Source organism: Corvus moneduloides, chromosome 9 (assembly GCF_009650955.1).
Source record: "Corvus moneduloides isolate bCorMon1 chromosome 9, bCorMon1.pri, whole genome shotgun sequence".
NCBI classification, from domain to species: domain Eukaryota; kingdom Metazoa; phylum Chordata; class Aves; order Passeriformes; family Corvidae; genus Corvus; species Corvus moneduloides.
The window spans coordinates 26947845-26971576 of record NC_045484.1 but is presented as its reverse complement, the minus strand read 5'-3'; the positions used below and the strand labels follow the sequence as shown (position 1 = coordinate 26971576).

The window sequence follows — 23732 nt, the reverse complement described above, 5'->3', positions numbered from 1 at the left end:
AGAAAACAAAAACAGACATTGGACATAGGCAAAGAACTGGAACCATTCTTTTTGCATTCTGTTTTTTACTTTTATTCTGTTACTTTGGTATCTTAAGAGACTCAAAATGAATAAAAGCCCAGTATCTGAAGGGAAAATAACCTTGTCATTTGAGGAATCAAAGATTTTGAAACTGCCCAAGAGACAGAAATCAAAGATATTTTGATCTTGCAACATTCAAAATATCGAGTACATCTTGTTACTTTTAAGTATCTTTAGAATTTAAAAATTAAAAGTGCTGACACAAATTTGTATGAAGTTAAAATAACTTAAACCATCTTCTTTTTTTTTCATCTTCCATAAATCTTTTATTGGTCGTTCAAAATGAAGCATATGCTTCCAGAACATGTATCTCATGGTTGGTATTCTCCAAGGAAACCAGATGGCAAAACTCATAAATCCTTTTCCCTTCTGCTCTTTGACAGTCCCAATCAAGAAAGTTATGAGGCCAGAAGATCAGGTTTATATCCTGTTGTTATAAAAACATTTCCTTTGTGCATCCAATGTGGTTTCAATTTTCTCAAAGCCCATAGTGGCAAATAGCAGTTTAGTGAGATATTACATGCAGAAAGCTATTGGAAGAACATACACCACATTCCCTACTTCATTGGGAGGCACTGGTGTATTATTTCACACCAGAGCAGATGAGATCAGAAGCACTTTGGGGTTTTGATGCACAGTACCAGACAGCTACGGAGTTTAAATTTCATCACTATCAAACAAAAAGATGTCACTCCCAAACAGTAGACAAGGATTTTGTCTTAACAAGTTGAAGTATAACCACAGACAAAACTGACATGGTAGGTAAATATTTTAGGCCTCTTCTGCAAATGGAAGGTATAATCTGTCTGCTGCCTTAATATCAACAGCATGGTTAAAGAGTTTTGAAATTCTTTTGATCACTCATCTTAAAGAACCCTCACAAGATGAAAAGAAATCATTATCATTAATGTTCATGATTTCAAGACTGAAAGCTTGAAAGAACTGACAACCTGAATATGACAGTTATGATTGTGTTGGTTGTTCTTAAGACTTCTGGGGAAATAAAATGTGCAATTAGAGCTCTTTGATTACCTGAAGGAAGTTCAACACTTCACAATTTAGTGCTCCCAACTGAAATACTACTGGAAAATTTTAGTTTGCTTCACAAGAAATATTCCAACATGTTTTGATGAAGAATCTGCAAAACAATTGTGGATGTTTATTTCAATTCATTTCAGTGTACAACGTTCCCAGTGAAAACAGCTGTTAAAATCTGAACTTCCCTACAAAAATTCACTTTTAATTATTAACTTCACCTTTTATTAGAAAATTCTCCCCTCAAAATAATTTCAGGATTCACAAGAATCTTCTGAGGAAGCAAAGGTGGGGGGAAATGATAAATTAAGAAAAATACAACACAAATGTCAGATTTTATTGAGGTACTGCATTCACATTGGTTTGTGCACTGAACAGTCACATTTGGCTAAACACAACCATGTTCATGACATGAAGACACCACACTGAGATGGCATGTGGGGAAAGCTTAAAATAAAGCTTGGTCAACATGGTGTGCCAAATTCTGCTCTGCTTGACAACTGAGTTATCTCACTGGAATTGCACAGGCTAGAGACAACAACTTGCATGAAAATGATTGACAGCAGTAGCTGATATGTGCAAATCAAAACACACAACTTCTCAGTACAGCAACCATAAACAAATACATCCTGGCACAGCTTCAGATTGGCCTCTGGTTATCAACAGTGGTTGTAAGAGCCAGGAAAACACCTCTGGAAGAGTGAGTCAGGTTCTTGTGGCTCACAGTCACAGGCCATCCTTGTGCCTTAGGAAATCTTTTGAAGCCACTTGGCTCTGTCAACAGCTTGTTTTGGTGGGGGCTCTGTGAAGGATGCAGCTCTGTATCTGCAAAATACCAATAATAGTTAAGAATTAGACTGAACAGGGAAGATTTTTTTCCTACAAAAAAATCCAGAACAAACCACACAGCTCAATCCATTTCACTGGCATTACTTCTTTCCAAGTATCTCATTATATTCCTAGCCTTTATCAGGTGAAGAACTGCACCTCTAAAGGGCATTATTACAGCTATGAAACACTAAGTGCCTCCTCTGGGAGTGTTTGTGGATGGGTAGCTCTTCTGCTGCTCCTCTATTGTGCAAGTGAGGATTTCCCCTTGCATGTGATAAAGGCCCAAGGCACAGGGGTGTTAAAACAAAACAAAAAAGATTTTGTAGATAAAGACAGTCATTCATCTAACATTTCTATGCAGTGCCTCCTGGAAAATGCACCACTCATACCTGCATTAAACCAGGCATTGAATTTCTTCTGAATGATAGACATACGATGTGTGCCTTTAACCTTGAAAGACACCAGAATATATTCCAAACTACACTTGAGGAATTTTGATACAAATAAATTGCTCTACTGCTCATTAAAGCAGGATTGATTCCGAGGTAAAGCACAACAGCTGTTGTTACAGATGGGTTTAGAAGCAAATGCTTGTCTGTATATGCAAAAAAATGGACATGCACTGAAGTCCGGCTGGATAATTTCAACTAACTCAGCTACTGACAGAAGTTCTAAAGCATGAAATCTTGGATTCAAGGCAGATGGCAACTAGCAGCAAAAGCATCCTAACTAGCAAAGAACATCACCTCAGTACTGGTTCACTGAGAGGAATGACGCTCATCTGAATTATCAGTGATATTTTTTGTAGATTCTAAATTATTTTCCACTGAAGGCTCTGAGGATGGTTACTCATTCCCGATGAACTTCAATTAAAACCTGAGACATAGATGTAAACTTACATTTGTACCCTCCACCAGCACTGCCATCAGGCTGACAGCAGTGTGCCCTGGCAAACTGAGGAGGCAAACCCCACCCTGGGGTGTGTCAAACACCAAAACCAGCCAGTCAGAAGAGGGGATTATCCTGCTGTATTGAGGCTTGGTGCATCCTCACCGTGAATGCAGTGTGCAATTCTGGGCTCGGCAATTTAAGAAGGATGTTAAGGTACTCGAAAGCATCCAGAGGAGACTAAAAAAGCTGGAGAAAGGGCTGGAAGGACAGCTGGATAGAGTGTCCCATAAGTAGTGGCTAAGGACTTTGAGATTGTCTAGTTCAGGTACAAGGAGGCTGCAGGGTGACCTCACTGCTCTGTTCAGCTTCCTGAGGAGGGGAATGTGGAGAGAATGGTGAGGTGCTGGCACAGGTTGCCCAGAGAAGCTGTGGATGCCACATTGCTGGAAGTGTTCAAGGCCAGGTGGGATGGAGCTCTGAGCAGCCCAGTCTGGTGGAAAGTGTCCCTGCCTGTGACAGCAGGATTGGAAATAGATGATCCTGAAGGTCCCTTCCAACCCAAACCATTCTGTGATTCTCTGATCTCTTCTCCCTGGTATCCAGTGATAGGACGCATAGGAATGATTCAAAGCTCCATCCAGGGGAGGTTTAGACTGGACATTAGGAAGCATTTCTTTACTACTTAGTCAGCTATTCTTCTTTAGTTTTACTTGAGGATTTGGTTTCTCCTTTTTAACTACAGTACTTTGATTTTTCTTGTATTTCACTTTTTTTTATTATTTCAGAACATTTCTCGAGGGCACTGAGATAATCCTGAAAGGTAGTTTTAGCCCCAGAGTCTTGCAACCCTTCTCAGAGTGGTGTCATTCACAAATTTTATTCATGAGCTCTTTAGTCTTTCAGACAAGCTCTTACTACTCATCTGGGATAATGTACCAGACACTATCCAAGACATCCCTCTTCCCTCCAAAAATGCACTTAAAAATGAGTCACTGAAAACTTCTCTTTGACTGCATTTTCATTAAGATTTGTAATCACAGCCACTTGTTCCCACTCATCTGATTGGCAAAACTACCTTGACAAAGAGAGAAATTAGATTGGTTTGTCATGATCTGTCTTCAGATCTGAATCTGTATCAGATTTTTCTTGTGCATAGCTCAACTATTTAATAATTTAATATATTATCACTCTAAGTTAGAAGCAATGCCTCCAGCTGCCTAGTTCCTCTCCTTTTCCTTTTAAAAGCTAAGAGCTGTGTTTGCCCTTTTGCTGGAAAAGAGCACGCAAACAAGCTTGAATTGTATGCTGAACTACACCAGGCGTAAGGGGTCCTGCTCCTAATTAAAACTCAGTGAATTTGGCAGAGGAAATATGCCTGCTAAAGGAAATCCAATTGGCACCTGTAGCTTTCTCACAGCAGAAATTTGTAGCCACTGATGGACTCTCTGGCTTAATGCTGCACTGTGAAGTGGCTCCCCTTGACAGGTGTGGGTATGAAATCTGCAACAAACACATGTGAAAAGCAGGGGACAAAAAACTATTAGAGACCTGGAATTTCTACCAACACTTAGCCATATTTGTGTTGAAGTTCAGAAAAGATCCTTGCCTCCCTTTCCATTTTCGCAGAAAGTTCCCAGCTTTTCCATTCTGAGTTGGGAAGTGAAAAGGCTCACAGGCTAAGGACATAGTTTTCCTGCATTTAGCTCCAAATGAGGTCTCAAGTATTTTGAGTCTTCACTACAATGCCAGGCTCATTTTGCCTACAAAAAGAGTTGGGTAATTAATCCACAAAAAAAGCTTCCAAATTTTTTGGTCTTTATATAATGCATGCATTCAAACCCTACACAAGTCCTTTGCAGCTGCCTCTCAGTTCTCTCCCTGTAAGCAATAGTGATTAGCAGGCACCCTATAAACATCAGCTCCTCCACCACGACAGAAAAGCAGGCAAACAAAAGCATGAGGAAACAAGAGGCTCATGGCTTTCAGAAAGCAATGCCACATACACAGACCTCAGCTCATCTCAGTACTTGGCGCCTGCCTCAGATATTTTTGGATTTTCTCACTACAGACGGCTTTCTGACTGCAGGATCCGTTTTAGTCTTCCCATGGCATTTTTCTCCCACAAGCCTTTTCATTTGCAACAGCAGAAAAAAAAAAAAAAACGTGTGGAGGTGGTTAGGAGTTCTGAAATGAGTTTTGTTACACTTCAGTAATTTTATAAGGACAAGGAGCCAAAATCAAGTTGTTATGCCGATAAAGAGCTCTGAGAAAGATGCATTTGCACTTGAGATGCACAGGGTGGCTTTTTTTAAGGGTACAAGAGAAAATAGATGAAACAGGAAACTCTTGACTCATTTACTTTCCTGCTCATCTGAAAACAACTGCTGAGCAAACAGGACCACTTATTTTTCTTGTGACAGACATTGCTGATCTGCAGCTATTCTCACATTCTGTGGCTGTTCAGCCATGAGCTTTCACCCCCTGCAGAAAGTAAAATGCATGTTTCATGCCATCTGAAGTCCTTTGCTTTATTCATAAATTCCTCTTAAGTCTGAAGTGCAACTCATCTCTATGTATCGGGGTACACTTTAAACACTATTTTGCATGGTCTGTGCCATAGGCAGTTCAACCTTCACACATGATTTCAGCATAAAAATCTGGTTTCTTGCAAGATAGCCCTCTGCAATTTTGTATCAGAATTGACCTGGCACTCATTCCTGCATCCCCAGGAAGCAATGTAAGACTAAACTGCCCACCAGAAACTTCACTGCTTTCACCCTTTGTCACACAGGAGCCTTTCTGGCAATTCATCACTGAAGAAACTCTTTTGAATAAGTTACAGTGTCTGCCTCCTTAGTAAGCTCTGGTGCACCCAGGACAGCTCAGGGAAAGGACAGTAACAGCATAAGGGGATTGTAATCTTCTCTGGCACATAACCATGATGGAGTATTCATGTACCAGTAAATCTAGAAGAGATTTGTCTGGGGAAGGACTCTGTCCAAGTCTCTGCAGATACATCCCTACAGCATCAGGGCAGTGTATAAACAAATCAGAGACAGTTTGCTAGTGCTTTTAAGAAAGTTAAAAACCCACATAAAGAATCATTTTATAAAATCCATGTAAAACAGAGTAGAGAGTATACAAATACAACAGAATGAGATGAAAATAAATGTTCTCATGGTACCTCTTTTCTTCACAGCATTGGTGGAATCCATTCAGTGCTTCTGTTTTTTAACATATTGAACTCCCTCTGGCCTCACTGTCTGTAAAACAAAGGCATTTTTAGAAGAACTAAGAGCATTATTCTTCCATAAGTTGCAAATAGTAATACATAGATATGCCCACTGCACTAGAAAAACCACAGTTACTGGAACCTTCTACAATTTTTAGAGGATGAGACAGATCAAAACCATTTCACTTCGCATTCCTGGGCCTCCGGGAGGCTGCAATTATTAATTTACTTGTGTTAAAAAGGAATAAACATCAAAGTGAAGAGCAGTTTAAGGTAGCAGCACTGTGGTATAAGTTGGACCTGTAGCAGGAAATCAGTCTCCTGAAAGAAATTGCATAAAATAATTCCCATATTCAAGAAAATAGACCAGAAATCTCAAACTTTCATCCCTCTCCAAACATAATCAGGCACTGTTGCTTTCAGTGCACCTTCATCCAGTGACCCCAAAGCTCTTTCTGTGTGTGTGGAGGCTCACAATACTTCTTTGATGCAAAGAAGTTTACCCACATTTTATAGAAAGATTAAAGTGATGACAGGAGCACATTAAAATATTTTTAGTTAAGCATTTTGCCAGTTTCCCACAAAATCTTTAGTTCTGCACATCTCCCATCTTTTGAGCCTTTGGTTTTAAAGCTTAGTAGCACTTGAACATTGTTTGTCAGAGCACAGCTTCATAGTTTAATGTAAGTAATAGTTAAAATTCCACCAGCTAACTGATACAGACACCTGCTTGGAGCAGAAGGGCAGGAAGTTTTGAATCAGTTTGCCCAACTGATCAGAGTAACTAAAGCAAAGGCAGCCTGCAGTGGATCACTGCAGGAAGGGAGGAGAGAGATACTCTGCCAGTTTCCACTGATCCCTGCTGAAAGCTGAGAAAACAAAGCTCTAGAAGAAAAGACTTTCCTAACCACACTTTCAACTTAATTAATTTTCTTTCTTACCTGATATTCATTCTTTCATTCCCTTCCTACTTTCCTCATTCTGTTTCCAGTCCTTATTTTCTGCTACTATGCTTCCCATGCTAGTCCCCATATCCATGAACAGCAGGTCATACTTGGAGTCTCTCCTCCCTTTTCTCTGCCCTAAATCTCAACCCTGCACATGATTCCCCATCTGCCAGACTCCCTCTCCATCCCTCTGCCCAAGCACCAGGCTTCTGCTCCCCAGCCCACCCACAGCCACAGCTCTGCTTCCTGGCCCCCAGGACTTTCTCCATCCCCTCCAGCGTTGCTGCCTCCCTGCTCTGCTGCTCTCAACTCCATCAGTCCCATCCCTCTTCCACATGCTCCCAGCAGCATTCAGCTCCTTGCAGTTTTCTCCTTTATCTACCAGCCCCAAAACCTCTCCCTGCTTTATCCTGTCATCTAATTCTCTTTATGGAGCTCATCAATCTTCCTCCCTGGCCTCCCTGTATTTCACATTACCCTCTAGTTCAACACTGGCTTTGACCTCATTTTCCACTTTCCCAAGCATGGGCCAACACAAAGAGTACAGAAAAGATGAACTTCACTGGGCAGGGTACTTTTCTCCAAGAAAGTGTGTGGGGAAGGGACTGAAAAACAGGTTCCCTATATCCAAAAGGGATGAAAAGTTGAGAATGCTAATATTTTAATTTAATAAGAAACTGAAACAAAGCAGATTGGGAAATGGAATTATTTGTTATTGAGGTGTTTTGAAAGCTGCATTCTATTTTGTTTGAATTGAAAAAGCTGAAGTTTGGTTTCAAAAATGCAAAAATAGGATTTGATAGTTTGACATTTTAAAAAATCTGTACAATGATATTTAAGCTAAGAACTTAGTTGAAAACAACTGAGTTATTTCAGCTGTGATAAAAAACAAACTCAAAAAGAAGGAAAAAAAAATCCTTATCAGTTACAGAGGAAGACACTTTAGTTTTGAAGCCTACAGCAGCTATGGGTATATTTGTAGTAAAAAACCTGACTCCTAATGAGCTGCAAAAATCTCACTGCTACAAGAAAGTCCGGGAAATTTAAAAGCTAAGGAGTTCAGTAAAGACATTTCAAAATGTAATCATTCCTAGTGAGGTACTCTTCCACTAAATTTGAATTCCCAGCTCCAAAATGGAAATATTCTTCATTTCCTAAACAGGAAAAAAAAAATAGTCTTTTTTTTTTAAACAGTTGAGGCCATTTGGCTGATATTTCCCCATACAGCAATCTGAAGTAGATGACTGACAAAGATAAAACTAGCCTAACTGGGGAAAATTTAAAGGCAGCTACAAGAACACCACGCAGTTGAAATTACTCCTAAACCTAAAAGGCAAAGTTATCAAGGCACACTCCAAAAGCCAAGCAGTGCATCTGAATTCACACAGCAGCTATCTGCTTTCACAACCAATAGTCAGATAATTGTACTGAGCTAAGAAGGACAATGTGTGAGAGTTTTGTGCTTTTTCATCAAAATACCTAAATATCTCATATATTTGAATCATGCCCCATGAGGAATCTTTAATTAAGGAGAGAAATAGAGACAGGAAAGTCATCTGGCTATTTTTCAAGCTGCGTTTTTCCTTATTATGAAATGAAACCATGAACTTTTGCATATTATGTCGTCACCGCTTTGCAAGAACAAGGAATTAATAACTTTTATTAAAGCACATTTTCCCCAGCACTTATGATTAATTTACAAGGCCACAGTTCTTTCACACTCCAACCCAAAGGTCCCTGCTATCTGACTCTGAATGCAGAGGTCTTCCTGTGCTAAATTTTAAGGGAAAAATATTAGTTATTATCATAAAATGTAATTTGCTATTCATGCTTTGCAGTGGCATAGAACACCTCATCTCAAAGGTCTTTCCAGACCTGGCAGAAATACAGGGGCAACTCAGAAAATGTGTTTAAAAACTGTTTGGGTCACCAAGGTCAAGAGTCTCTCTCTACCTTTTATATCTCTGATGGCAAAGCCTGGTCTCAGGGGCCAGCAGAAGATGATCCCTCCTGTCCCATCAGCTGCCTGGTCAAGGCAAGTGTATGTGCACCTTTCCCAGAGTCAGGAAGATGTACCTCTGGATTTCCCCTTTTCTGACTGTTTACCACTCCTATCCTGACAATTATGCAGTATTTGCTCAGTCCTCCCTATCTCTAGCACTAGGGGGATATTCCAGCATTATTCACTCAGCCTTAACAAAACACTTGCAGTTGTGACTTCCTAGTTCCCCATATTTTGAAGGGGATAAACCTTTGGCACAAAGAGAAGCTTTTTATTAGAAGAAGCACAAAGCACATGACCGAATTCCCTTTCACCTTGAATAAATATATAATGTTTGCATATTCAGGCCTTGGATTTCTTTGAGGCCTTTTTTTACCACTGTTACAGTTCTCCAGCCCTCAAATGGGAGAAACAAAAACATGTACTATGAGTTAAATGAAAAATACTTTTCTCTTAGAAAGAGCTTAACAAGCAACTGAAATGAAGGATCTTCTTGTTTGTCTGTATCTACTGTGGATCAACTCTGCACTCTACACTAGGATACTACAACTAGAAATGTCTAACTCCAGGAACATTTAAGTAGTTCTTCCTTGTCTATGCCAGTGACTGAGCTCATTTCTCCTGAAATTCAGTGCTCAGATTAAAATGTAAATTTTTGCTAGGGCTAGAACATCCTTAGCTAACTCAGGAACCCAACCTGTAATATTGGATGCTGATGCTATGAAAGACCATTTGTTAAAGGCTAAACAGAGGCAAATTCCAGTTGAAACGCCTTTTGTAGAATCAGAAACCTTAATAAAGGGCTTCATATTCACTTTATTGTTAGATTTATCATCGATCTTTAAATTATTTCTGTAAAAATTCAACCATTCCACTTCTGTATTTAGGAGATCTTAGATAAGCCCACAGAACAATGACCAACTTCTACTATTATGTGAGGTAGGAAAGGCATAAAATAATCAATTTTATGTTTAATGAGATACAAAACTCCAACTGAGCTGATGTATTATGGGTGAAATTGAATATAATAAAAAATATTGCTTTCAAAAATGAGTGCTGTGTGAGTGCTCCAGGGAAACAGATGTTGCACAGCACCTGAAGGTGCCTTAGCCTTCATCTAAAGGCAAAATTGTGCTAGTTCAGAAAAAGCTTTGTTGAACTGAGTTCACAGTTAAAACTCAGTCCTCAGGCCTGCAGTTTTCTGAAGCATTTAAAAACTAATTTAATTTTTTAATTTGTTTTCATTGCCTATATACGGTTATTCTGAACTCTCAGAAGAACTGAAAGATGAGGAGAGAGGCTGCTTTTATTTTCCCCAGGCATGCAAGCAGCTAACCAGCCATCTCATCAGACACTCAGCCCTTGCATGACTTCCACGCAAAAGAAACCCAAGTATGACGAAGGCAAGCACTCAGGCTTGTCAGTGAAATCCTAAAACATTTCCAAAGATCTCTCAACCTTGGCAAAGCAACTGGCTTTCAATTTCCAGCAACCCACCTCACCAACAGCCAAAGCTATCAGAATTTAGATGTGAAATAATTGTCATTCGAAACAGACAAAGAAACAGAATAATAAAAGTGGAAAACACAGGATGAGAGCAAAGTCAAAGCTCTGTTTAAATACAAAGGAATTTGTCCAAGCAAAGCTCCAAACTACACAGGAAATGGCTGGGAAAAAGCAAAGATCCCTCAGCTTCCCAGCCTTGTAAGGTTGGAATTGTGACTTGGAATGCCTACATGAATGCTGGGTCATGAGTGGGGGAACTTGGGATGCTGTTCACCTCATGATAGGAAGCAAGGAACAACATTTACTGCCCAAGCAGGATGTGGGTTTGCAGCAGGGTTCGAATCCGTACAGAAAGATGGAATTGCTTGGTAGCATTGGTGCAGTAGCACCTGCCTCCTTCCCAGCTCCCCACATGCAAAACATGTCTGGCACAAAAATAAAAGGCATGAGAAATACAGCACTGCTGTCCTGGCAATGGATTAGGAGCTGATGCCATAGCAGGAAAGCCTGAGGGAAGAAGTTAAACAGCAACACATTCAAAAACATAATGCCAGTTTATAATAAAACACAACCATCTTGTAGAAGAGCACGAGAGCATTTTGTTCATTCCACCCAAGAGTTTATTTAAGCTGTTCTAGGTAGCAGGTCTTAATTCCACTCTCTCTCCAGGACAAGTGTGAAGTTTTCAATTTGCAGATTAGTAGCAGTTTGCTGAATGTGTGACTTCAGCAGCTTGCTCATCTCATACAGCTACACACGGAGGCTTTGCAGTTCTGACAGCTCTATGAACCACTTTTAAACCAAAGCCTGCATTCTCCAGAGAACAAAATTAGACACAGGAAGCTTGGTACGAAGTGGATTGTGTTAACTAGACACTCAGGAGGGGGCCTACTGCCCTAAAATAGGCTATAATTACAGTAACTCACTGGTCATTTACTGCCATGCAGGTATAGAAGCATTTTAAACTAACAAGTAAAAAGAAAATTTGAGCTGAGGGGACTTTTGTCCAAGAATTCTTCCCCTTTTTCAACCTGTTGAACTTTCAATGCCTAAAAAAGTACAACATTCCTTTTATTTCCTATGACTTTACTGGTTGAACTGCTGAAGAGGTTCATTTAAATATGTAGGAAGTCCAAGACAAAGGGTGAAACTTATCACACCCCATCTTGCAAATGAGACTTGCAGTCAGATTTCACAAATGTAGTGAACTGGAGCAGCAGCAGCAGTTTTCCCATGTGAGTGGGTTAGTGCTGACTACATGCACTATTCCTGCAGGCATTTGCCAACATAGTCTAGGCACAAAGATATAGACTACTGGTACTGGAACAAAGAGTCTTAGACTTCAAAGACTGGATCCTATGCCAGGAAGAAAGCAAAAAAGAAGAATGACCTCTCTCTGCCATAAGAAAATACACTTAAAATCTCTCCTGAGATTCTTATCCCTAGAATGAATCACTACTATATGTTTATGTACTCTTGACAGGAAATCCAGAGCAACTAAGTCAGTAAGTCTCTTTCTGATAAAGGGGCTTATTTTTTGCACCTTAACTCAGTATTGCAAACTTTTACACTCTTCCTACTACTAAATAAATACACTGAGCTTGTGCTAAATGTTTTGAGTTTGGTACAGATTTCACAGAGCAGGTAAAACAGCAGGATAGCTTGATTACATTTTGACATCCCCGTCAGAAAGAAAATACACACTGTTGGATCCCTCCACATCCATTTAAAGACAGAGTAAGGCTTTTCCTCTGCAGGTGATAATGCACATCAATAACAACTGGTCTTACCTGCCATCTGTAAGCTTAAACCAGTATCCAGTTTGCTGCGTGGCTTGGTGCTGATAAACAAATAACAGAGAACACACACAGTGATGATAAAAGCAAAGAGGACCACTGCTGCTATTGACAGGCCCACGAGTGCTCCAACACTAAAAGAGAAAAACAAAGAAATTAAGTGTACAAACAGCCTGGGGTATCCATTAAAACAATGGTCAAGATGATGTCTGGAGTTTATTTGTAGTCAGGCATGGGAGTAACTGTGTATTTTACTGTAAACAGAAGTTTAGAGCTCAATACTTCAATTGCATAAACCACAGTTATTTCACTGCCCTCAGAAGGGTCAGTGTCATTACACAGTAGTTGAATATCTGGCCTTCAATGACATTTCCTGCATACTACTCCCGAGTCTGATTTAAAGCATATTTATGAAAATCAGAAATAACTTCATGCAGTAACTGACATCAGTGAGATCAAAAAGTTCTTCAGTGCAATACATAATCCTAGATAAACAAAATATCAAATGCACACACAGAGGGTGATTCTAGAGCTCCAGGAAACTCAAGCAACATGACTATTAAAGCTGTATTTTCAGTCTGAAATGCCATTTTTATAGTATACAAAACATGCAAGCCATGTTATTGAATTCTGTTAGCGGCTCTTCAGAGCAGGGTGGAGTACTGTGATCACTGTTGTGCCTTTCTGTTAATGCAATAAATCTCCCATCAGGACTGGAGAAATTCTCCCATGATCTTTGCCACAGTAAAAGGAAAACTAAAGCTGAATTAGTTTACTCACAATATCAAAGGCATCAAAGAGGCAGGAATTAATTACTCTGGAGGCCTAAAATACAGTACTATTTGTAGATTTTATCAAGGTACTACTCCTGCAGGATAAAAGCTACTTTACACATCTCCCATAGGCATACAGTGAGGCAGTATACGTATATACAGAAATCTCTCCTGATTTCCAACCCTTATTTTCAAGTCTTTCCTAATATAAAAGTCTCATGATGAAATAAAGGACCCAATACAATACAGTCTAGCTATCATTTCCTACACTCTCCCGGGCCATTTAATGCCTTCCATGTTCCAGTCCTCTATTCTACAGTCCATGCCAAAGATCCTGACTTCTGGTGAAATTAAACAGCAGCCTTTTGGTCACAGATGAGGAGTCTGAGGACTGAGAATCCCTATATTACTGCTCTGGTATATTTGCAATTTTGACAGACGTCAAAAGGTCAGAAGAGAGATGAATGTCTTGAATTCTACACGCTCCATCCTTCAGTCATAAAAATGCCTTTATATATCACTGCTATCAGGGAGAAGTCAACTCTACTGTGGCCTTGCAGGGAGATGAGAAGAACTGTGCCTTGGGATGTTTTTATGAATTTTACATTCAAGCTCCTGCAAAGCTTTTCTACAAGCTCCCACAGCACCAGCACACAGATACGTCCACAGGAGAAGCTCTTAAAAGCAGCAGGATGAGAACAGCAGATATCATTATGACTTTCACATGCAGTTTTCATTAGTTACTGGTCTGATCCAGTAATGAAGTTTGGGCAACATTTAGCTCCATGCACGGCTAAAATGATTTGTTATCAGCAAAATGGTTCTGGAAAGAAGAGTTTTACCCTTCTGAAGATTTTTCCTGGTATTTATCATCCTCATCGAATAGGATGTCCTTATGTATTCGTGCATATATGCACATATTAAGCAAATTTTTCCTTATTGTTTTTTGGCCCAAACAAAACTTGCAAGCAAGCAATATTCTGCTTACTGTGGAATCTGAATATGACCTACAGTCAGAGATCTCACCTGTGTTCTGGCTTGATTTTTGCATTTTTACTTGGAACACCATGATCCAAATAGACGAAACAGAAGAAATACACAGGAGGCTGAATAGCCATAGAACCAAGTGATACAAACAAGATTCTTCAGAAACAATTATTTGTGCTTTTTTGTCATGGCAGTACAAAACAGCCCTATTGTAAGATTCCATTTAAATTCCAGTGCGGGGTGCAGGACTAAGGAGGTTGTTCACCATTATCCAAACACTGAGCAGTCAGCTGCCCTAAAGCCAAATAGATCAAGTATATATCAAAGATTATACATTTTTCTGTTCAGGAATGTGTTACTTCTTGGTTGTAGCTCTCCTTCATGCAGTTGTAGATGATGATATGAACAATACAGTTGTGTATTGCACAGCACAATGCATCTTCAGTATCACTACACAACTTGTGTAAGATGCTTTGTGAGTTACAAAAGGCAAAGATAAGAAAAACCTGAGGAACCCTCCAGGTCAAAAACTCATCATAGGTTATGTGCTACAAGAAATGTTTCTCATGCTGCAGCAGCAACATGAGAAGATCTCACCACCATCACAAAACCAAATAGATACTCTGATTGCACTTCCTGAATGAATCAGAAATCAGGACAATTTGTACTTACTCTTTTTAAACACACAATGTTTCGATACCAGATTGTTTTCGAAGTGCTGAAGCCATCAACCCACAGAGAAGGTATAATTACGTTCTATAAGATTAATTTTGAGTTAAAGTTTGGGGATGGAGGGTTGTGTCTTAATTTATCTTATTCAGAGAAATTTAATATGTCTTCCACAGCTCTGAATACTGATGTTTCTTAACCAGAACACAATCTTTTCTGTCTTTTTTACTAGTTAAAGCTGTCAGAAACAAAATACCAAATAACTATAATTGCTGACCACTTTAACAATTACACTCCTCTGAAACTAAAGACAACCTTACAGCATATCCTCTAGATTCTACAGCAATTATTGTGGTGCTGCATATCTGCTTTAAAAAGCCCTTGCTAAAAGCATTTTGCGACCTTCCATTCTTTACCTTAAACACTGTCTGCAGGCCACCCAGCAGTTACATGGTAACAGTCTAAAGGTCTCAGAGTCTCTGTCTTCAAGATCAGTCTTCTGACAGCAGAGACATTAAACAAGCAAACTAAAAAGTCCCTCTCGCCCACAGCTGTGACCTCATTAGTGAGCAAAACCGTTTTGCATTAACAACCCACTCAACCCCAAAGTGATGATCTGGTATAAAGATGGCAAAGAAGGCCTGGTAACCCTGACATGAGCAATGTTAAATGTGGTGGGAGATCCAAACAGAACTCTCCCAAGTTACTTTCCACATAAAGTAGGAGCCATACCACACATGCTGTTACACTGAGTGCCACATCCAGGCCTGCAGCAGAGCCAAAGGCTTCACTCAGCAGAGAGGCTCCACTCTGCCAGCAGCCTGCCCAGGGCTCCCCAGGCTGTGTCCAGAGAGCTGCTGAGTGGGTCATCAACTTGTCTGTCAGTGGATGTTCAGCATCACACACATACAGTTATTTTTAGTCCATAAAATTAGTCTATCCACACCAGTAACAGCCAGGAAAATTTAAATATTGGCTGAGCAGAGGCAGTATTGCCCACAGATAGACTAAAAGGAAGCTCATGAGTCACCCGGATCCGAGTAAATCAAATGTTCCCAATGCCATTGTTGCAGTGACGTGTTGTTCATAGTATTTGCAAAGCACACAGATAAATATTCTCAAGAAACTGGAAGAATGGGCATAGAGAAACAAAAGACTTGCTATTTTGGAAAGCCAAAACAGATGCCTGGAGGTCGGTACAGCCAAGCAAAGCTTGGCCTCAGTATTAGGCCACCAGTATTAGCTCTACGGGTATTAATTAAGAAAGCGTTCTGAGTAAAATCTATACTTGGCTTGACAGAATTTGAATCAAATATGTATTATTACACACAACTTAAAAGATACAGCTTTGGAATGGATATTATAATTCTATTTGATACTGAAAGATGCCATTAAATTTGCAAAATAAAACTTCACAGAAGAGTGACAAAAATGAACCTAAAATATTTTAAAACAAAGAGAAACCAAAAGGCTGACTGAACATAACTGCTGCAGTTCAGTACAAATATCACATGTTCAGCATTTCTCCCCTTCCATTCAGCTTGGGAGGTAAAGCAGATGTGCATGCACAGCACACTGCTCTGGAGGCTGAGCTGCTCAGTGTTCTGCTTGCTGGTGTTTTATAGCATCTGTGTTTTGTGGATTCAAAAGCTGAATAACCTTCTGATAAATTCTGCCTTTTCCTAGTGCTGCCTTCCCTGTTCCATGGGCTCCTGGCAGCTCTAAAAGACAGCAAAATGCATCCTTCCCTCTTCTTTGTGGAAATAAGTCCTTCAAGATCTATGATCTAACAAAAAAACCCAAACCAAACCAAAGAAAACCAAAATAAAAAAACCCCAAATCAACAAACAAAAAATCCAAAACAAAACAAAAAAAAAGGAACTATATTATTTGATTTTAAATAACAGAAAAAAAATTTAAAAGAAAGGATAACTCATATATTAATAATACTATTAATTGCATACAGAAATTAATAATAGTATTAATTACATATAATAAATTCTGGGGGAAATATGAAATGTATCAGAGTTGCTCAATGGTCTATTATCTATGTAAGCCCAGCAGCTCCCAGTACAGCAGGCGTTAGGATGTTGTCAAATATTGCGGTTTTTGCAGAAGTGGGAGGGGGAAAGAGGGTTCCATGTTGCTAAGGGATAGGGCAGTGTCTGGTTCTAAACACAGTACAGGCAGTAGAGATTTGGCAAGAAAAAAGAAGAGGATAGGCCTGCAAGAGACTATTGCTTCAGGTTGCTAAGGCTGCTGGCTTCTCCATGAACTGCTTGCATCAGAGCTGGATGCCATGCCCCTCCCACAGCAGGAAAAACACAAGTGAAATGTGCAACAGTTTCCTGAAATTCTACCTGATGTGCTACCAAACTGAAGTAATCCCTGAGGTATCACCAACCAGTTGTGGTGCAGTCACTCACTGCTTTCAAATATCTGGGGGGAGGCAAGCAAATGAAGATTTAGGAAAATAAACCTAAAGCTCTGGAGTACAGCAAAACCTGAAACAATTCCCCCATCAGAGCTTCCAACTTCTTTCCCTTCCTCAATACATTCCACCTCCAGACTTACCTTGGCTGATTTGCCTAACTCTTGTTTAATTTTAAGTCTTAAGGGTTTCAAGTCTTAAAAGTGTGTCCTCAAGGGCTGAAGGAAGCATTTTAAGGATTATTTTAACATATGGTTGTTACCAACCAATACAAGTAACAGTCTAGTGATCACCAAAACATTCTGGGAGGCCAGAAAATGTTATTTTTATGTTCTACTTAAACTTCTAATTGAACTGTCATGTGAAAATGTATACAGTTTTCAAAATAATGAATATTAATATGTTTTCAGTGTGTTAATAACTAAAAATTACTCTATTTGTTACTGAAAACACTTACAGGAAGTGGTTCAATTCTAACCACTCAGTAACTTTGCTTGGAGAGGTAAATTGTATTTATTCACCTATTTTCTACAATGAATATAGTCAGTTATGGCAGAAGTTAAGCACAACCAAAACTCCACAAATTGCAATTTCCTTAAGTCCTTTTAACAGCTTAGGGCTACTGTAGAAAGAAGAAAAAAAAAATCCTTAATTTTCAAAGTTTGGGTCCAAATTTCTGACTTAGGTAAAAGCTAAGCAGTTACTTCTCACACCCTACAAAATCTTTTTAAAGGAAAAACCTTCAGAGTGGTGCTTCATTAAAGCCTCTCCTGGGATTCAGTTCTTGGAAGTAGTTTCTTAAAAGATCAAGCTTTAAGAGTCTTCACTACAACATCCAGATGAGAGGTTGTTATGCCATGTTAACTTATTCCTTCAGTTCTTCTGCCATTTTGAGCAAGTTTACTGTGATTGAAACAGTCAAAGACTATGCAAAAATATAACATTAAAACAGTATGAGTATTTCATAGCAAAAGTGTAAAAAAGGACACTTGGACACGTCTTCTCACATCAGAGAAGCCAAATAATTCTGTGTCAGTCACAGCGGAAGATGCCTGGGAGATCCCCACAATCAACCCACTCTTTGCACCAGACAAAGTAGATTTTAAATAATAATACATTAAATATTAGACCAGATAAATTAAACTAGTAAGTCCACAGTACTGGATAGCATTAACTCACGAGCCCTGAAGGAATTCACATGTGGAACTGCAGGGCTGCTGGCCGAGGTGCTGAGTGTGTCTGGTTGCACAGTGCTGAAGCGGAGCCTGGCTATGATCCCCAAGCCACGATGCCCCTGCTCACCTTCCCCGAATATGAGAGACAGGTCCTTTGATGGTAAAGCCTCCACCCCCAACCATCTCGTTACTATGCTCTACCCACAGGAAGCTGAAGGCACTTGCCTTTCTTTCTTTAATGAAAGGATCAGCATTAGGATGAGGGGAAAACACTACCTTGTTAACCTGCTGAAGTCTATGAAGTGTCAATAGGCAGATGGATAAAGGAACCCAGAAGACAGTCAGATGTCTCAAAAAGCCTTTGGACAAAGCCCTGCACTGAATGTGGGGTTAAAAAGACTGAACTAATACAGGATTAGGGAAAGGTTTTGCCACAAATTTAAGGCTGCTTAAAAGCATAAGGAGCAAAGTGCAAGGCTAAGTGGTCTCTTTTCAGTGTAAAGAAAAGTCACTGAGACTGATTTTTATTCATATCTTCATCTATGACCTGGTGAAGAAGGAAATCTGAGTTCCTGATAATCCTAAGCCCCTACAAGCAATCAAATGCTGAGGACAAGGAATGCTAGAAGACTTGCAGAAAACTGAGTGAACAGGCAAAAGTGATGTACCTGAGTTTCAGTGTACATAATGTAATGCATAAAGAACAAAACCAAGCTTACATAGCAATAAACTCAGAACAGACAGTTCTGAACTCGAGAAAAGTTTTAGAATCTTCAGTGACAGCTCACTGAAATCATGGAGCCAATGTGAACTGGCAGCCAAAGACATCAGCAGTACTTTGGCCACCAACAGGAAGGATTTTGTGAGCAAGACTGGAGGCAATATTTGGCCACTCTGTAGAACCCTGCCACACCCACGTCTTGGGCATGCAGCTCCAGATTATGCACCTCTAAGATCAGCCCTGTGGAGTGAAAAACAGTATGGATGAGATGCAACTGAAATAATTGGTGTGACATAGCATCTGCCTCAATGATAGTCCAGAAGCTGTTTGGTTTGGAAAGGCGAAAGCTGAGAATAGATGTACCAAATGCTCACAACATTTTAAACACTGGGCATAAACTGAACCTGCAATTGCTGCTCACCAAATCTCACAATCCTAATACTAGAGGGCACTCAGGAAAACTGGTAGGAAACAGTATAAAACAGATAAAATTACCTATCTTCAAACAGCAGGTAGCGACTGCTGCCACCAGGGCTGCAGAAGCAGACGGTATAAGCCAGCCCAGAAAGAGATTTGACAAAATAAGAATAACAAGTCCGTAAGAAACATAGCGGAAGCCCCATGCAGAGGTGTACTAACATGCTGACACGGCCAGTGTGGATGCTGTGGAGCCTGAGGAGAATCAGGCACAGAAAGCAGCCGGGCTGGCTGAGTGCAACTCTTCCTGCCGCTGCTGGAGATCCAGCCAGAGCCAGGCAAATACCTGCACTATCCCGGGAGAGTACCAGGCTCATCATCTGCGTCTTCCCAGTGGAAAGTTACGTAGTACTTTATCTTACATGGAAAAGTAGCTCAAGTCACTGGGAACTTTATGCGCGCAGCATCTTAGGCGCTCAGGCCCCGAGATAGCCGCTCCGCTCACACCCAAAGGGCGGGAGACGCTCCGGATGCTCTGCCTGAGGCACCGAGCGTTTCCCAGAGCTTCCTTACGAAGACCACGAGTTATTTCCTTCAGAAACTACCCTGGCAAGAGCAAAAGTCTCTCTGGGCTGAAGATGCAGCTCTACTCTCGGCGGGACAAAGGCAGCCTTCAAGTGCCCGGCTACAAGTACCTCACAAACACACATCCGAGCGAGCTCGGGCGAACACGGGTCTCCCGCCCAGAGCCCCTACCGCGGAAGGCACCGCCGCTCCCCTACCTGAGCCACCACATGTAGCTGTGCTCGTAGGGGAAGAAGCTGTGGGGGTCATCGCAGCAGTACTTGACGTCCTGGAAGCCGCAGCAGAACACGGCGCGGGCGTCGCCGCCCGCCCGCGGGCAGCTGAACCCGCTCACTAGCACCTTGTCGGCGTTGAGGTAACTGCTGCACTCGGCGCTCATGGCGCGGCCGGCCGCCCGCTGCCCGCCCGGCGCCTCGGCTCGGCAGCACCCGGGCGGGAGAGAGGGCGAGGCGAGGCGAGGCGAGGCGAGGCGGCGGTGGCGGGCGGGGCCGGGCGGGCAGGGGCTGCGCCGGCGGCAGGGACCGCCGCGCCCACTGGCCCCGGGGCCGCCACAGGGCGGGAGCGGCGGGAGCCGCCCGCGCCCTCAGCGCGGGCAGGGGAGGGCGGGAGACCGCCGTGAGGGGCCGGCCACCCCCGGGCTGCGACCTCAAAGGCTGGCTCTTGGCTGTCCCTCAGCGCTGGGTCCCATGTTGAGGGGGGCTTTCGGGGGCTCGTCCTCACCCATATCCTGGGTGGGGTCTCAGGACAGGCAAAAGAAGGAGAGCATGAGGAGGGATCACACTTCTGTAGGACTCAGCCCCTCTTGTCTTGATGAGGGGGGAAAAGCTCCAGCTCAAAAACAGGCTCAACACTTAAAGATGCACTGCACAAAGTGAGAGGATGAATGACAGCGATGTGGCTGGTGCAAAGACTCTGGAAATGGGGAGATCAGGAGAAATCAATGAGTGCTGAATATCAACAAAGAAAAAGGCTAGATAACGATGAGATTTTGTGACAGTTGTGACTTCATCACTTGAGTTGTTCCGATGAAATCAGATATAATCAGATCAATGATAAAATTGAGGATTGACTTCTTTGAAATGTATATGGCAAAACGATCTACCAAAGACCGGAAGGCAGCCTTTTCCCCTCGGTTATGTCAATTGTGCCAGTATGTGCTAGGATTTGATTGTGGCTCTTGTGTTATTTGAGATTAAGAGACAATCTCCTGGTCATTTGGTTCACAAAGACATGGGGACTGTTTTTCTGTGATTGAGGAAAGTCTCTAATGAGGAAAGGATGGGCGAATCTTAGCTCAGAAGTCATCAGTTGGTTGCCCAGATTGCGTGTATGCATCAGTCAGCTAAACAACATGTGGTGTGGTTGAAACTAAGAAATACAGGGGTAAATGTCATGGTTTTGGAGACTGATTCAAGACTTTGTGAAGTTGCCAACACCATGTTCACAACAGAAACCTAAATAGATCTTACAACTTCCCAGGATGGAGAAACATGTAATTCCAGTCTTATAGGTATTAATCTTTTGAAATGTCTTTATGTATCTTGCTCAATCGCTAATAGCTGTTTTCTTCCAAAATATGAATTCCCATCCTTGTGTTTCTCTTTGATTCTCTTTATCCCTCTGGGATTGTTTTTTCTTCATCTTATCCTTTCTTGATCGTTTCCCCTGAAGTTCTGTTCATACCAGAATTCAACAACCATGGCAGAGAGTCATGAATTCAGGAGTCATTCAGTTCACCTTTTCAAGTGAGCGTTCCCAAATTAAATGGTCAAGAGACATTTAGGAATAGAGAACATTCTTGGTTATTTTTGTACTTCACTTTGCTATCTTACTTTTGGAGATTTTCCTCTCATTATTCAGAACTCAGATAACTATTTTCCTCTCCGAAGTATTACTGCAGTGATTTGGAACAAACAAAATTTCCCATCACGGTTTTATGCTCAGTCTTACACAAACTTTCATCCATACTTAATGAGTATAAGGTAGATCTGTGCCAGAGTTGGAGTAAGGGTGGATTCTTTGTCCAAACTTGAAGAAATTTGGTTTCAAAGAAAGCTGAAATGTTCTGAGGTGGCAACATCTTTTTTCATTTGTTTGTTTCATCGATCAGTGTACTCATTCATACCATCAATCAATTTGTACTTGCCATGATTACTGAGTGACAATAATTAGCATGCTTAGTTGTTCCAATTATTTGGGAAGGTTTATATGAAACATTAGAAATTACCTTTGAGTTATCTGCCTCAGTGACTGAATTAACTATGTTATTGCTGGAGGATTGAAATAAAAAAACATTCTCTTTTGATGAGACACTCAGAAACAGTATTTGAAGTGTGAGTGGGAGGCTCTTCACTGGCCAGTGGAACAGGTGCATCATCTTTATCTTTTTTTCTTTATGTCAGAAGAAAAGATCACATATTTTATCATTCCAATTACAAAACACAGACCTCTTCCAGTAAGAGCTAGTGGTTTAGACCTCATAAAATTTTTTGCCCTCCTCTTCACTATTACCAGTATCAATTTAAGTTACTACACAGGTGACAAGACCAGTTCTTTCTGCTGAGTGACAAATGTGTTTCAACCTAACAATGAGGTCATCCAGCTTTCAGAAAAAACACAGATCAAAGACCTTTGTAGGACACTTTTAACTAAGAGACAAATTATCCAGGTATTCAGGAGAAGCTTTCAGAACTGTATCCAAAACAGGATACTTCTATTCTCTGAGTCCTGAACTATCATCCATGTGAATATGAGTCTCTTCTGCAGTGAAGCTCTGCTCTAATTCTGGTAAAATGTGCCAGCTTTCTAAGATGCTTGCAACCCAGACTCTTCTGCAAATCTTTAACTGATTTACTGGAACACACATTGGCTTCCAAGAGACTGTATAGCTACACTTGAAGCCTCTCTTCAAAATACTTGGGGCCATGGATCTGCAGCTTTCTCTTTCTTATAACTGCTTTCAAGCCTTCCAGATGTACTCATAAACATAAATAGATGTATGTTGTCTATGCAGTAATTAGAACACAGCATTTTTGTAGTCATTAAAAATAATTGTAATCTTCATCTAAACTACAATTAATGTGAAAAGCATACAGCCTTATTTACTTATCCTGACTCCACCAGATATTGGCTAGCAGAACTGGGCTGGTTTAACTTTCTAGCAAATTACAGTTTTTCTGGCTGATACAGTTTAGAGCAAAGGAGGCTTGAGAGAAAAGTGAAAAACTTCCTGATTTAGCTTTTCTATTTAGAGACAACTCAAAGTGAATTGTGCTTCTCCACTGATCACTACTTAAAAGCTAAAAACATTCACACTAACCACTGTGGGACGAATTTCTACCAGCCAACCTTCCACAGAAAGTTAATTATGAACTGTGATATAGCTGTCTAGATCAGCATCAATCTTCAAATCTACATGGCAAGGTTTTCCTTAAGAGCATAACCTAATTATTACCTAGCAAGAGCTGCATAAATTACTTTCAAAAGTAATCTGGTGGCAAATTATGCAATTAAACAAAATTGTCATGCCAGGATGGTGTAACGAGCTCTGATTAGGAGTAAAAAGTTAAATTGACATCAGGGTTAGTGTAGATGAAGTATTTTATCACGTTACATGGGCAGCAGGCACTTCAGGAAGGCAGATGACAGCATAA

General features: G+C 40.8%; 1 protein-coding gene across 1 annotated transcript; it reads right to left on the bottom strand.

Annotated features, from left to right (window-relative positions):
* Positions 1–1432: 1432 nt before the first annotated feature.
* On the bottom strand, positions 1433–20549 carry SHISAL2A (shisa like 2A). Its single transcript, XM_032118580.1, is given in 4 exon segments — positions 1433–1870; positions 1872–1941; positions 12316–12455; positions 20277–20549. Coding segments are annotated over 4 exon segments (420 nt in total). The 5' UTR covers positions 20459–20549; the 3' UTR covers positions 1433–1842.
* Positions 20550–23732: the final 3183 nt, after the last annotated feature.